General features: G+C 39.8%; 1 protein-coding gene across 1 annotated transcript in view; it reads right to left on the minus strand.

The window, feature by feature from the left end:
* Positions 1–6,454: 6,454 nt before the first annotated feature.
* Positions 6,455–13,008, minus strand: part of Dnah5 (dynein axonemal heavy chain 5) — a 236,976-nt gene continuing 230,422 nt past the window's right edge. Inside the window, 1 exon segment of the mRNA XM_047556057.1 lies at positions 6,455–8,150. Coding sequence (XP_047412013.1) covers positions 7,999–8,150 — 152 coding nt within the window. The 3' untranslated portion in view covers positions 6,455–7,998.

Below are 13,008 nucleotides of genomic sequence, written 5' to 3' on the forward strand. Positions count from 1 at the left end.
CTCTTATTATAAACTCATAACCTAATGCAGGTTCTGCCCCGTGGTCCAATCACTTTCCAAGGACCCCAACTACAGACACCACGGCATTAGGAATTAGGTTTTCCCATGTAAATTTCAGGGGGCAACACAACATTTGGATCGCGGCACATCACCAAGGGTCCCTCCCAAAGACAGGTTGTCACACCACATGGTGGCAGACTGCTGTCTCTCCTCCATGCACAAACACCTATAACAGGTAGGGGGAAAATGTTTGAACACTCCTTTGTCCTGGGCCTTCCATTGCTTGCCTCTGTTGCTCAAGGCAGCATCACAAGGAAGGTGTTGTGTACCCACAATGCAGATATGAAAATAGTGGCCCAGAAATGCTCATCAGCTTTCCCCAGATTGCCCAGTCTGTAGATTCCAAATGCCCCTTTTTCTCTGGTAGCACTGCTAGTTTCTAGGCAACCCAGTAGAGAAGAAAAAGTGTGATCAGGAAGCCAGTTGACATTTAGCGTCTCTTAGAGGAGGAGGAGGCTATCCAGGTGGAATATTCCCAAGCCTAAAGTTACTTATTGTCCTTTTTCTGTGCTCTGTAGAGATGACAGGAGCCACCACCAGGTCACTTGAGCTGGACAAGTAGAGGGAAGAGGTAGGAAGAGAAGAACTCCTGCAGAGCAGGGCAGGAGGTAAAGGCTGGAGACCGGGGTATGAATGGTGATAGGGTATCAGCATCCTAATCCAGAACTCTTGAGTGTTTTTTTCCTATGCGTATACAGTTACAGAGCAGCCTCCGTACATATGATGAGTGTCATCATTATGCATCGAAGTGCTTACAGTTCACAGAGCCTTAGTGAACCAGTTGGGAACCTACCTCATGAGGCTAAATAGAGTGACTGATTAAGCCAGGAGATCCTGATTGACAACTCTTGTCCTGGGGTGCCACTCAATTTGAGCATGCCTGCACTTTTCATTTGTAGCAAAGTAGTATTAATAATTGTTTTATGGGACAGGAGGAATTTGGACTGCAGCTTCTCTCATGGTCTCCTGGGTGACATGCAGCATTCTCCTTTTCAAATGTTGTTAAATTTTAAAAATAACTTAATAAATTTTAAAAATTGCCTTCTTTTAGGAGTTGCCTCTGGCATTTTGTATAATCTTTAATTTTATTCTTTTCTGATTAAACCTGAAGGGGAAAGGCTTTAAATCCAAAGAGAGTTCACCAATGTTGGCATTCTTCATCCATGTCATTTTAATCTCAGTTGACATTGAGTATTAAATATTTAAGTCATTACCACCAAAAACAAATAAATAAATAACCTGAGACTCTGGGTCCACCACCTCCCACATTACAAACGTGCTCTCACTGTGTTCCCTGAGGGCAAAGGAGAAGTCTAGTCAGTGACGCATAGCAAGTGAAGGTCTCTTTGAATCCACATCTCTACCTAAATCCAAGTGTTCCTGCTCAGGGCTCTCCTGTTCAACTATGAGCAGTTCAATCTGACAGAGTCCAGGATGTGGTTACAGATGGCAAGGATGTGGAAGAAAGGGTCTATATGCAAAGAAGCGAAGTGAGAATGTCACAACTTTGTCAACACTTATTTCAATCTATAAAATCCTGCAAACCACCCTGGTTTATCTGAGAGACTGCAGTTCCTCCAAATCCAAGGCTCTCCACTAAATTGCTCTCCTGTAGCAGGAACCCAGGGACCATATCCCAGAAGAATCACATGGACATCACTACAGCAAGTTATAGATACATGCTATAGGCTACATGCAGCACTAGGATGTGATGTTTCTTCTGTGAAATATATTGTTATAAATTATGTAGAGCCTGGCACGAAATTATATTGCTAAAGTTTATTTAATTGCTAGATGATGTCCCATTCTCATTTACCATTCACCTAAAGACCTCATATTTTATAAAAGAGGAATTTAAATTTTCCTAAAACGAGCAGTTGATTTGTGTGCACATACAAGCCATTGATTCCCATGTCTCCTATTAACAGTACTACGCTAATATCTAAATGCAAATGTGTGAGCATTAGCAGAGATTTTTTAAAAGCAAATTTGCAATAATTCTGCAATCAAATTGAAATCACGTGTGTCCACCCCAACCATAAATAAATTCAAAAGGTTAGGAAAAAGGGGCTCTTATTCCTGATTGCCTGAGAGTAACTATCACAGAAAACTAGGACAGAACCCTAATCTTCCACAAGGCCACCTAAACCCTATAAAAAATGACTGCTGCAAAGACCTGCCCAGCAACTGTCTGTTTAATGTCTGTGTGACATCACCCTTACTGTTACTATGACCAAGGGTTAGTGCAACTCTCCTTGTTTTGCCCTTAAAAACTTCTCCTTTTTTCAACCTCTTTGAATACAATATGCTCAGTTTACTAGGGTACATATAGAAGCTCTGATTATTTTTTAGTCTGAAAATTCACACCTCTAACAACTTAGTTACTGGTCTACACTCATCCCAAATTTACCAGTGAATTACTCATCCTTATGTGGTATCGATGATTCAAATAACATATTCTGGTTTTTTTCCACAGATTATTGGCAGACTTTCAACATGGGGAAAATAAATTAGGAAAACAAACAACAAATAAAAATATGCCAGGGCAGTCCATAAACTAAAAATTGATATTTTCTATAGCTAATGCTCAATTTCTTTATTTCTAACACAACCAAAACAACTAGAAAACTTTTTTGTTTTCCAAGAATAAGATTCAATTTACAGTGATCATTTTTTTACAGCCTCTTATTTGTATCATTAATAAATCTTTGTTATCCAAGGTATATCAGGAGATATAAAATTTGAAAAATAGCAATTTTTTACATTTCTGAAACACCAAAAACATTTTCACTATTTGCTAGAATCGCAAAACATTTGATTGGTGCATGCAAATACTTTTTAAATAATAAAATACTAAGATGTTTTATAAGCTATTTTTCTCCAGGTCTCTTGGGAGTTGCTTTATGCATTCGCATAAATAAATTATAAGTGGACGCATCACAGCTGACTGCATTGAGCAAGGCAAAGCTCAGCAGTGAATTTTAAACTTCGCTGGGCAGTAAGGAGTATTCAGTATCACCTACAAGCACAGGTTTGATTCTTAATCCTTCACTGGTCTCTCTGTTCCATTAATTCCAGGTAGTCTCTCTGGTGTCCTTCATCACATTTTATCTCTTTCCTCCCTCAGCTACTCAGAACGAACACTCTAAGTGGCCTTATTAAAATAGACTCCTGCACAAAGTATTGGGAAAACTTAATTGGCTTCCCAGGCAAGTCTGTTTGTGATTATACTTGATATGAATGCTGAGCATATTAGCCTAAGTCAAAAAATAAATGAAGAAAGGTATTATGGTCATCATAAAACATAACGGGAGTGGGGCAAAGCATCATGCTGCACATTATATCTTGGCTCTACCCACAAGACGTACGGCAAGGCGCAATAATGTAGTACCTCGTGAAAAACACCATTTCGCATTCAAATTAAAGAGAGGACAAGGCTCCCAATCTTGGCTCTGCACCCACCCAACATAAACTCAGGCTTGGAAACAATTAAGCAGGTCTATAAATCCAGAGCCTTGGAGAACTAAATGGAGACCTAAATCAGAGAAGGCACAAAGACAGCATAGAAAGCATACTCATTAGCCAAATCCACACTGTGGCTTTATGGGTGCTTCGAAGAAGGAGGCACTGATAAGACTTTTTTATAAGTCTCCAGATTAATCCTTTGGGGCATTGAAATTATAACATTAAGTGATAACACTATTATCATTTCATAATGAAAAGTTTGAAGTCCAGGGATAAGGAAGCCATTTTTATAAGGTCCATTTGAGGAGTTTTAAGATGAACTCACTGAATTTAATCTGCCAGGTTATGGGTAATAAGCAAATACTACACTTTTGAGCAAAGAAAACCTGAAACTACTTCTTATTAAACCCACTCAGGATGCTTCCTTCCACATTTCATACTCCTTTTCTCCCACCGAGTTTCTATATTGTCATTTCTTTTCATGCAAGTGAGAGAGTGGGATTCTGTCTCTAATTACTGTCCACTGGATGCTCCATTTGATGGTTTTCCAGGCTCAAGACCAGAACCAGAAAATCCTCTCAGGGTGCATATTAGTCAAGCAACACAGTCTACTCTTGCATCAAGTGAATGGATTTTCTTTTAAGGGCAACAGAGAATAAGTTTCTCACCATTCAAAATTGCTAAGAACTTATTTGTGGATTCATGGTTCGTAGTCCAGCTCTGTGTCTGGTTCTAAAGCTGACCTTGAATTCCTTCCTATCCTCTGTTATTGGAAATATTTATGGACATTTAATAAACACCTGTTGGACACAGGTGATGCCAATAGATTAGAATGCATAAACCTCAAAAATACTATCAGATTTCCTCATATTTTCAAAACCTGATTTTCCAAAGCATTTGCCCAATCTGGAGGACCATATTGTGAATGTAAGAGCTCCATTTGTTTACCATTATGAGGCATGTTTTCATGTGCTGACAGGATCTACTAATCAACCATAATCAGTTGCACACTATAATTTTTAAATATCATTCCTAATATTTGCAAGACAAAATTATTAAAATTGTAAAAACAAGACCATTTCAGGAAAAAAAAAAAACACATTGCAGATTATTTGGTGGGGGTGTTGTCTTTAAATTTTCTCAGGCTGGGGAGATAGCTCAGTTGGTAGAGTGCTTGCCTTGCAAGCAGAAGGCCCTGGGTTCGATCCCCAGCACCGCAAAAAAAAAAAAAAAAAAAAAAAAAAAAAAAAAGGAATTTTCTCATCCATATATTTTATTATTTGTGTAAATAATAAAAGTCTTCATGTTGTAAAAATTTCAGATGCTACATTACACTATCTTCACATATCTTGTTTTATATAATGCTGCCTCTTCAAACAAAAATGTATTGATAATGGCATTGTTGGTGTTGCATATTTTGTCTGGACTATAAAATCTTACAAGCTATTTTACTATAAAATTTGTGGTGTCTCATTTTGTCTCTTGATATTGAGTGGAATTTTTCTATTGAAAATAGCATCTAACACTCCTCATTCCGAGACTTAGAAACACAAAGTCCATCAGCCACTACTGTGTACCAGCAGCCCTCACGACAGGCGTGACATGTCTTTGGGAAAGCGGCACCCCAGCCTGGCACTCCAAGCCAGTATTTACTGTCACTCTTCTTTCAATTCCTGTGCTTACCTTCCTCCTTTAGAAACCATCAGCCAGTACCCAGGACCTGTGGGTTTGGGACGTTCCCCTTTCTCCTTCAGGTCTAAATTTAGATGTCAGCGCCTCAAAGCTGCCTTTCCTTATGGCCCAATCAAATTAGGTCTCTGCGGGAAAAGGGCATCCAGGGCAGGGATGTTGCTCCAGAACACCTGGTCCCTGGTTCTGCGGGTCCCCTGATGGGTACACAGCCTCCCGATGCTGAGTGGGTACAATGTTTGCCAACTCTCCCTGTAAAGGACGTTCAGGAAGGGCTGGGGTAAGCTTCTGATGAACACCCCGTGCATTAAAGGGCAATTCATCACCAGGTAAGGTTTTCCCTTCTTTTCTCAATTCTGGAAGAATCTTACTTGCTCAAAGAGGGTCACAGCAGCTGCCGGTGATACAAGGGAAACCAAGCCAGGCAGGGATGAGTAGCAGCTGCTCCAGCTCCGGCTCAGGAGAGACCTCACTACTATTAAGTTTGGTGCCCTTAATTAAAAATAAATGGGGACACTCGAGTGTGGTTTCTGCCTGCTCTCGTCCGTGACAGGACTGAAATGCTGCAGCCTCCCCTATTACTTTCACTGTGGCACGTCCAGCATCTTCCTTCCCATACCCCACACGTAATGCTAATTGCTCAGAAATTGAGGTGACGTATAACTGCGTACCTAAATAATCGGTTGTTCTCTGTACCTGCTCCTGTGGGGTGACGTCTGTGAGGACAGGCTCCTTCACCGCCGTGCCAGCAGTGTGCCTGACACACAGGAGGCGTGACACAAATACATTTTTACTCAGTCAGTGCTGAGGAAGGTGAAGCCGATTGCTCCGTCACCATGCAATGGCACCAGCCCTTGCAGAGGTTTGTCCCACGTTCAAGTCAGGGACCCACCGTCATCTGGCAGAGTCCACCACTGGCCCTGCCTTGCCCACCTGATTCAGGAGACTGGCGGGGATCCCCCAGTGGCAGAAGCTGGGGCAGAATCAAAGGTGCAAGGCAGGAAGGGGCCCTTGAACTCATTCCCCCTTGAACTCAGTCCTAAAATGTGTGAGTTGTGTCCTGGGGTCCTCTTCTGCTTTGGGTCTCCAAGACTTGCACGTCCAGGCCAACAGTTATGTATCACATAACTGTATGAATTGTACATGTTCCAATTATTTAACAGAAATACACTTTTGAAAGCTTATTTCTAGAGACTCTATAGCAGTTACTCCCCTTTCCAATAAACAATTTCAACTCAGGTATTTACTAACGACCTTTTATTAATTTGTATCATGCTCACGTTTTCATTATTTGCTCTTCAAAACAAAATGATTGGTTTAATCACAATTCACACAAATCAACGAATATATTAATCCATAGCAAAAGAAGCTGTTTAAATGAAAAGTGTATCATCCAAAATGGACAAGAGTCATATAAACTACTCAAGCCTAAATCTCATCATAATTAGCATAAAATAATGGGATTGGTCACAGACCAAGCCTAATGAAGGGGACCAGCACCTGTCTCCTGGTAGGCTGGTCTCCATAAAACCTGTTAGCACAAAGAAATATGCAGTGAGCAGATCTAAAGCTATCCAAACATTTGAAAACCAAAATTCTAACTTAATACTGATCAATTTTATAGACAATAGGTTATAGATGAAGCAGTTTATGATTTCCAACAGAATTTAAAATAAAAATGAATGAAAAAAATCTTCACTTTTTTCCTACTTTATAAAATCCCTTGTGAAATATCCATGGACCACCTAAGACTTTTATCTTCTTCGTATATTTTCTTCTAATTACTATATTTTTTCAATTCAGCTATTTTTTAACTGTGCTATCTCACCCGACTTTTATCCCATGTTATTGCCTGATTTTTGTTGCAGTTATAATCATAGTGTGCTAGATATTTTGTGAACTACATATTTCACTTAATCATATGTGTTTGCCATTTCCACATTATGAAATCTTCAATAAAGCACAGCCTTACCATTGAATATTTAGGGCATTCCAATTTTTTGCTGTTGTTTGATATAACTTTATAAGTAATTTACTTTCAGTCATTTAAATTGTTTCCTTGATGTAGAGAAATAAGAATCAAAGCATGTGAACATTTTAATCGTTCATACTGTTTAAATATTTTACAAAATGGTTGGATCAATTTACATTGCTCCAGAAATTTCAGTGTGTGTTAGTTTTACAGACACCAAACTGATTCACTTTCAACTATCTTTTAGTTATGAAACATCAATTGTTAGTAATTACTAATTATAAATGAGATTAAATATTCTTCTGCATGTTTAATTTATAGGTTTACATGAAAAATCTATTGGCATTCTTAACCCATTCTATTTCCTTCCATTTTCAAAAAACTTTTTAATTGGCTGCTTAAAGTCCTAAAAATAAATCTCTTAACCGGACCTAAATGTTAATAGCAATAGAAGCAAAATCTGCCAAAACTGACTGTGCTACTTTAGAGAACCTGAATACCTTCTGCTTAATCTAGTGGATCTTCAGAGTGAAGCAGAAGAAAATGCATTATTGTAGACCTGAGGGCCAATTTCATTAGGAGGTTGTAGATTTTGCTTTTAAATTTTAACTAATTTCTTTTTTAACAAACACAGAGCATGGTCACTAGAGACAAAACAGGTAAAATGTAACTAAACATCCAAGGAATTGGGGAAACCTATGTGACCATCAATGGCAGGAGAAACCAATCCATATACTGTCCAGCACTCACAGAGAAGAAAAGTAAGGATAACTTGGATTTTGCATCTTCCAAAGCATCGGGACATTCCCACATTACTTAACATCGCAGAGGAGGGCGACTCCCCGGAGCACCCAATGCTCGGGGGCCTGGGCAGTCCTGAGATCCACAGCTGCAATGTAGTTTAAATCTGTTCGAACTGGCTTCTTGTAGATGGGGCAGGAGTAAAACCGAGGATCTCTTACACCTACAAAAAAATCATAAGAGAAAGGAACTTGGTGAATTTTTGATCTGAGCATCTCAGAGAGAGTGCATAGTGCACGCCAAAGGGCATTCCAGATGTGTTTGGCAGAATGGAGGAAGTTCCTCTAGGGGTCATAAAATTCTGGCTTGTGAAGCAGACACCCAGCCAAGCTTAGCTGGACCTTGCTTATGACCATGACAGTAACCCCTACCCACATGCTTCCTCTGGTTTCCACCTGCCAAGTCAACACACCCCTCCATGTTTTCTCCTTGACCTCCACACCAAATCTTGTGCACGCACTACCTCATTCTGTTCCCCTAGGCCTTGCCTTTGGCATGAGGGGCCTATGCCTTAATCAGACATCCAGCACCAGGGAACAGCACTTCATCATCATCGTTATTTAAAAATCTCATCTTCATCCTTCTGTACCATAGTCCACATCACGTTTAAACCACAGGACAGAAGGTGTGCCCTGGCCAAACCAGGTATCGTGGATTCCCTATGTATGTGTTAGGCCAGATGTTAGAGGCAGTTTTGGTTCCTCGATAACTCCCAGAAAAACGCTCCGCAGACACAGGTCCCACACGAGGAACTTTATTTTATGCAGATAAATCTCCCCCGCTGGGGGAAAAGGGGAAAGGAAAAGAAGATGGCGCCGGGTTTCTCCTCAGTTATAGGAATTTCGCGGGCTGGGAGGAACCAATCACGGAGGAGAATTATTACAGACTGACTGATGGACCAATGACATATTAGAACGTAATGTGGGAGGCAGGAAGATTATGGCAATGTAAGCCGGAAATTCCTGTAACGGGAGAGGTGGGTGTAACGCAGATTGACGGGTGGTTGGAAGGCTGGATTCCTTACAGTATGTAGTTCAGCTCCCAGAGATGCGATTCTCCCTTTGGGGAGTAAGAGAATAGATAGGGTTTTTAAAACAACGTATGCAATGAATACATCTGTGGAGGTCCAGCCTTGAAAGATCTTCTCTAATGTATCTGTGCCTAACCAAGGACTTTTTCTGTCCAGCCTTGGAAACGTCATGTTCAGGGACAGATCAGGTCTGTCGGGCATTAACTTGCCCAATTCACACAGGCCTACTTTGAGAAAAACAGAAAAAAAGTTTACAAATACAAAATTGGGGTTGGGAGGAAGCCTCTACCTATGAGCAGCCTGGAAGTTTAAGCTTCACTAGCTTCTGGTAAAACAAGAACACTCTGCCCAAGGTAGTTTACTGCACATCTCCCATCATCCATCTCAGGAAGTAGATTATCTTTTATTGTCTTCCAGATTACAAATTATTTAGGGCAAAAGTTGTGTCTTCACTCATGCTTGTACACCTCTGGAAAGCCAGTGCCCCATTATAAAGGTCTCTCTTGTAACTATTGAGATGAAGTCATGATTGACTAAGAGAATAACTTAGCTTTGGTGAACTAGCCTAACACACACAGGCACTGAAACATGGAAAGAGTAACTGTATACGTGCAATGTTAACATGTCAGAGTCACTGAATTTTCTTCCCAGAAATAATTTGCTGAATAATTTATCATTTTTTATAACAAATGAAGAAAGCACAACAATATCAGAAGTTAAAGCCTCATTATTTGACCTATAAAACCTTCAATCTGCTATACCATGTGTATTTATACACCCACTATAAATTAAATCACTTTTATTGAAAGAAGTTAAAACATTTGAATATGATATTATACATAAGTTTCACTATGAAATAAATATTCTAAACTAGTGATTCTTAACTAGAGGTGATTCTACACTCAGAGGAAGTCTGCCAATATCTGGAGACATTTTTGCTTATCGAAACCACGTGCTTGCTACAAGCATCTAATGGGTAGAGGCAGACATGCTGCCAGCACCCTATAATATACAGGACAGCTCCCCATGACAGGCAGTGATCCAGACCAAAAATATCCATAGTAACAAGACTGAGAAACTCTCCTAAAACAAGAAAGTCATGGATATTTTTTAGTATTTTTAAACTGTGTTTAGCCAAACTTAGTGGCGCATGCCTGTAATCTCAGCGGCTCAGGAGGCTGAGACAGTAGGATCTTGAGTTCAAAACCAGTCTCAGCAAAATTGAGGTGCTAAGCAACTCAGTGAGACCCTGTCTCAAAATAATTACAAAATAGGGCATGGAAAGGTGGCTCAGTGGCCAAGTGCCCCTGGGTTCAATCCCTGGTACCCCCCAAAACAAACAAACAAACCTGTGTTTACTGAATCCCATGAAATTAATCATTAGAAACAACCTAAAATAATATGAAGCCTAATTCTTAAGTTTAGTCTTATTTTTTTCAATTATTATGAGGATATCACTAGTAATACTAATTAGATAAAAATATATATGTATAAATACATTATTCTGATCAAACAAGTGAATGGCATGAAGCATGAAATGTCAACTATACTGATACACTTAAAGCCCTTAATCCTAGGATCTGTAAACATGGGATAAATATATAACTAATTGTTCTTCTTGCTGCAAATTTGATTAACAACCATTTCATAAATCTTGAAGTAAGCCATCAGAGTCTTACTGATAATTCCAATAAGAACACCTTGTGGGGCTAAGGAGATAGCTCAGTTGGTAGAGTGCTAGCATGCTTGCATTGTAAGCACAAGGCCGTGGGTTCAATCCCCAGCACCGCAAAAAAAAAAAAAAAAAAAAAAAAAAAAAAGAACACCTTGTGAAATATTTGGCTTCTTGGACTTTAATCCCAAAGGAAATTTGAAATCATCTTTTTAAAAATTTTTCTTTTTAATAAGTAGATAAAATGGTAATTCTTTGAAATACTTGTCCAATTTCATTCATTTTTAATTGCTTCAGACCTAAAGGTACCCATGCCAAGTCATAGCATGCAAGAAGACTTCTGCAGCAGGGTTAGAAGTCACTGAAATACAATTTCATAGTAAAAATGCTGACAGATGCTAAACAACCTCACGAACAGGTGATCTGCAGCTCTTCCTCTGCTTAACAAAGAACTCTGAAGACAAAAATAAGCAGCTAGCTAGAGAGAACAAATCGGCTACATATGCAAAGCCTCAGGGTTCCAGAAAGAGATGCCGAGAGAAGGGGTTGTGAGAGCGGGTGAGCTCCACACTTCAGGATCCTAAAGCTTTTAATAAAACACCTTGAGAGAAATTCACTTTCTGACTGCATAACTTCCTGACCTACCCCGTATTTTAACCATATGTTAATGTGCGTTGCCTGTATTTGTGCCAATAGCCCCAGTGACCAAGTTGCAGGGTCTCTGGATAACCTTGAAATCGCCCCCTGTTATCAACAGTTAGCCTCCCTGTTGATAAGAACGTTTAAACTACGAGGCAGTCCACTCTCGCATATGGTGCGTCCTTGTTTTTCTTCCTACCCTCCTGCCCCTTCCCCTCCCTTCACTCCCTCTACCTAATATAAAGTAACTATATTCTTCCCTAACGCCGTGGAACTTCTTTTAATCCTTTAAAGATCACACCAGTTAATGAAATCAATGAGTTCGTCGGGATGAACCAACTACTATGCATAATTATAAAGCCCTAATAATAAATAAATTTTAAAAAATTTAAAAGGAAAAAAGAAACCAGGGTTTGGAGACTGAGACCACTTATTCCTATTGGGTTATCATTGCTTCTAGGTCCTCCCAGGGGACAGAGTCTGGAAATAAAAGCTTGCTAACCCACTAAAAAAAAATCATGTCAGTTGAAATGTTAATAATAGTACTAATGTCAGAATGATTTATCATGTCCCTACTATGTGACATTGTACTTTGACTTTCCCAACAGCCCTATGTGGTGGGTACTGTTATCAAATCATTTTACAGATTAGAAAACCAAAACACCAGGAGGTAAGTGACATGTCCTTGACTATTAAGTGACCAGACAAGAATCAAGCCTGGCCAGAAGGGATCCACAGACCTGCTACATTCTCAATGGCTGCAGCACACGGGCCAACGATGCTGGTGAACCTCTGGGTCTTTCCAGAAAGATGCAAAAGTGAAGTGGAGATAACTGATACCTGAGCTCAACGTGTGGTCTATATGAGATTCCCCCCAAAGCCACGTGACTAATACGAGGGTCCTGTAGCCAGGAGGACAATTCAAACACCCCAAGTTCACAGTCCTCCACCAAAGAACAGGAGTTTGAGTCCCAGAGCCTGTAGCAAGAGGGAGGATGAGTCCATGGGGAAAAGAGCTCCATACCCAGGGGACAGGGCTGCCACCGTCCCTGCCTCTCCTGCTGACAGGCTGCTTCACTAGGTGTCTGAGAAGAATACGACCAAGAAATACAGTAGAAAATCGGTAAATGTGATAGCATCAAACCAAAAAGCTTCTTCATAACAAAGGAAACAATCAAGAGCAAGAAAAGAGAACCTACATAATGGGAGAAAATCTTTGCCACCTGCACCTCAGGGTATTAATTTCCAGGACATTATAAAGAACTCAAAAAGCTCAACATCAAAAATTAAATAACCCAATCAATAAATGGGCAAAGGAACTGAACAGACCCTTCTTAAAAGAATATAGATGATCAACAAATACATGAAAAAATGTTCAGCGTCTCTAGTAATTAGAGAAATGCAAATTAAAACTACACTGAGATTTTATCTCACTCCAGTCAGAATGGAAATTATCAAGACTACAAGCAACAATAAATATTGGCATTGCTGGTGGGACTGCAAATTGGTGCAATTCCTCTAGAAAGCAGTATGGAGATTCCTCAAAAAACTAGGAATGGAATCACCATTTGACCCAGCTATCCCACTCCTTGGCATATATCCAAAAGATTTAAAATCAGCATACTAGAGTTTCACAGTCATATCAATGTTTATAGCAGTACAATTTACAATAGCTAAGCT

This window comes from Sciurus carolinensis, chromosome 6, assembly GCF_902686445.1.
Source record: "Sciurus carolinensis chromosome 6, mSciCar1.2, whole genome shotgun sequence".
Lineage (NCBI taxonomy): Eukaryota > Metazoa > Chordata > Mammalia > Rodentia > Sciuridae > Sciurus > Sciurus carolinensis.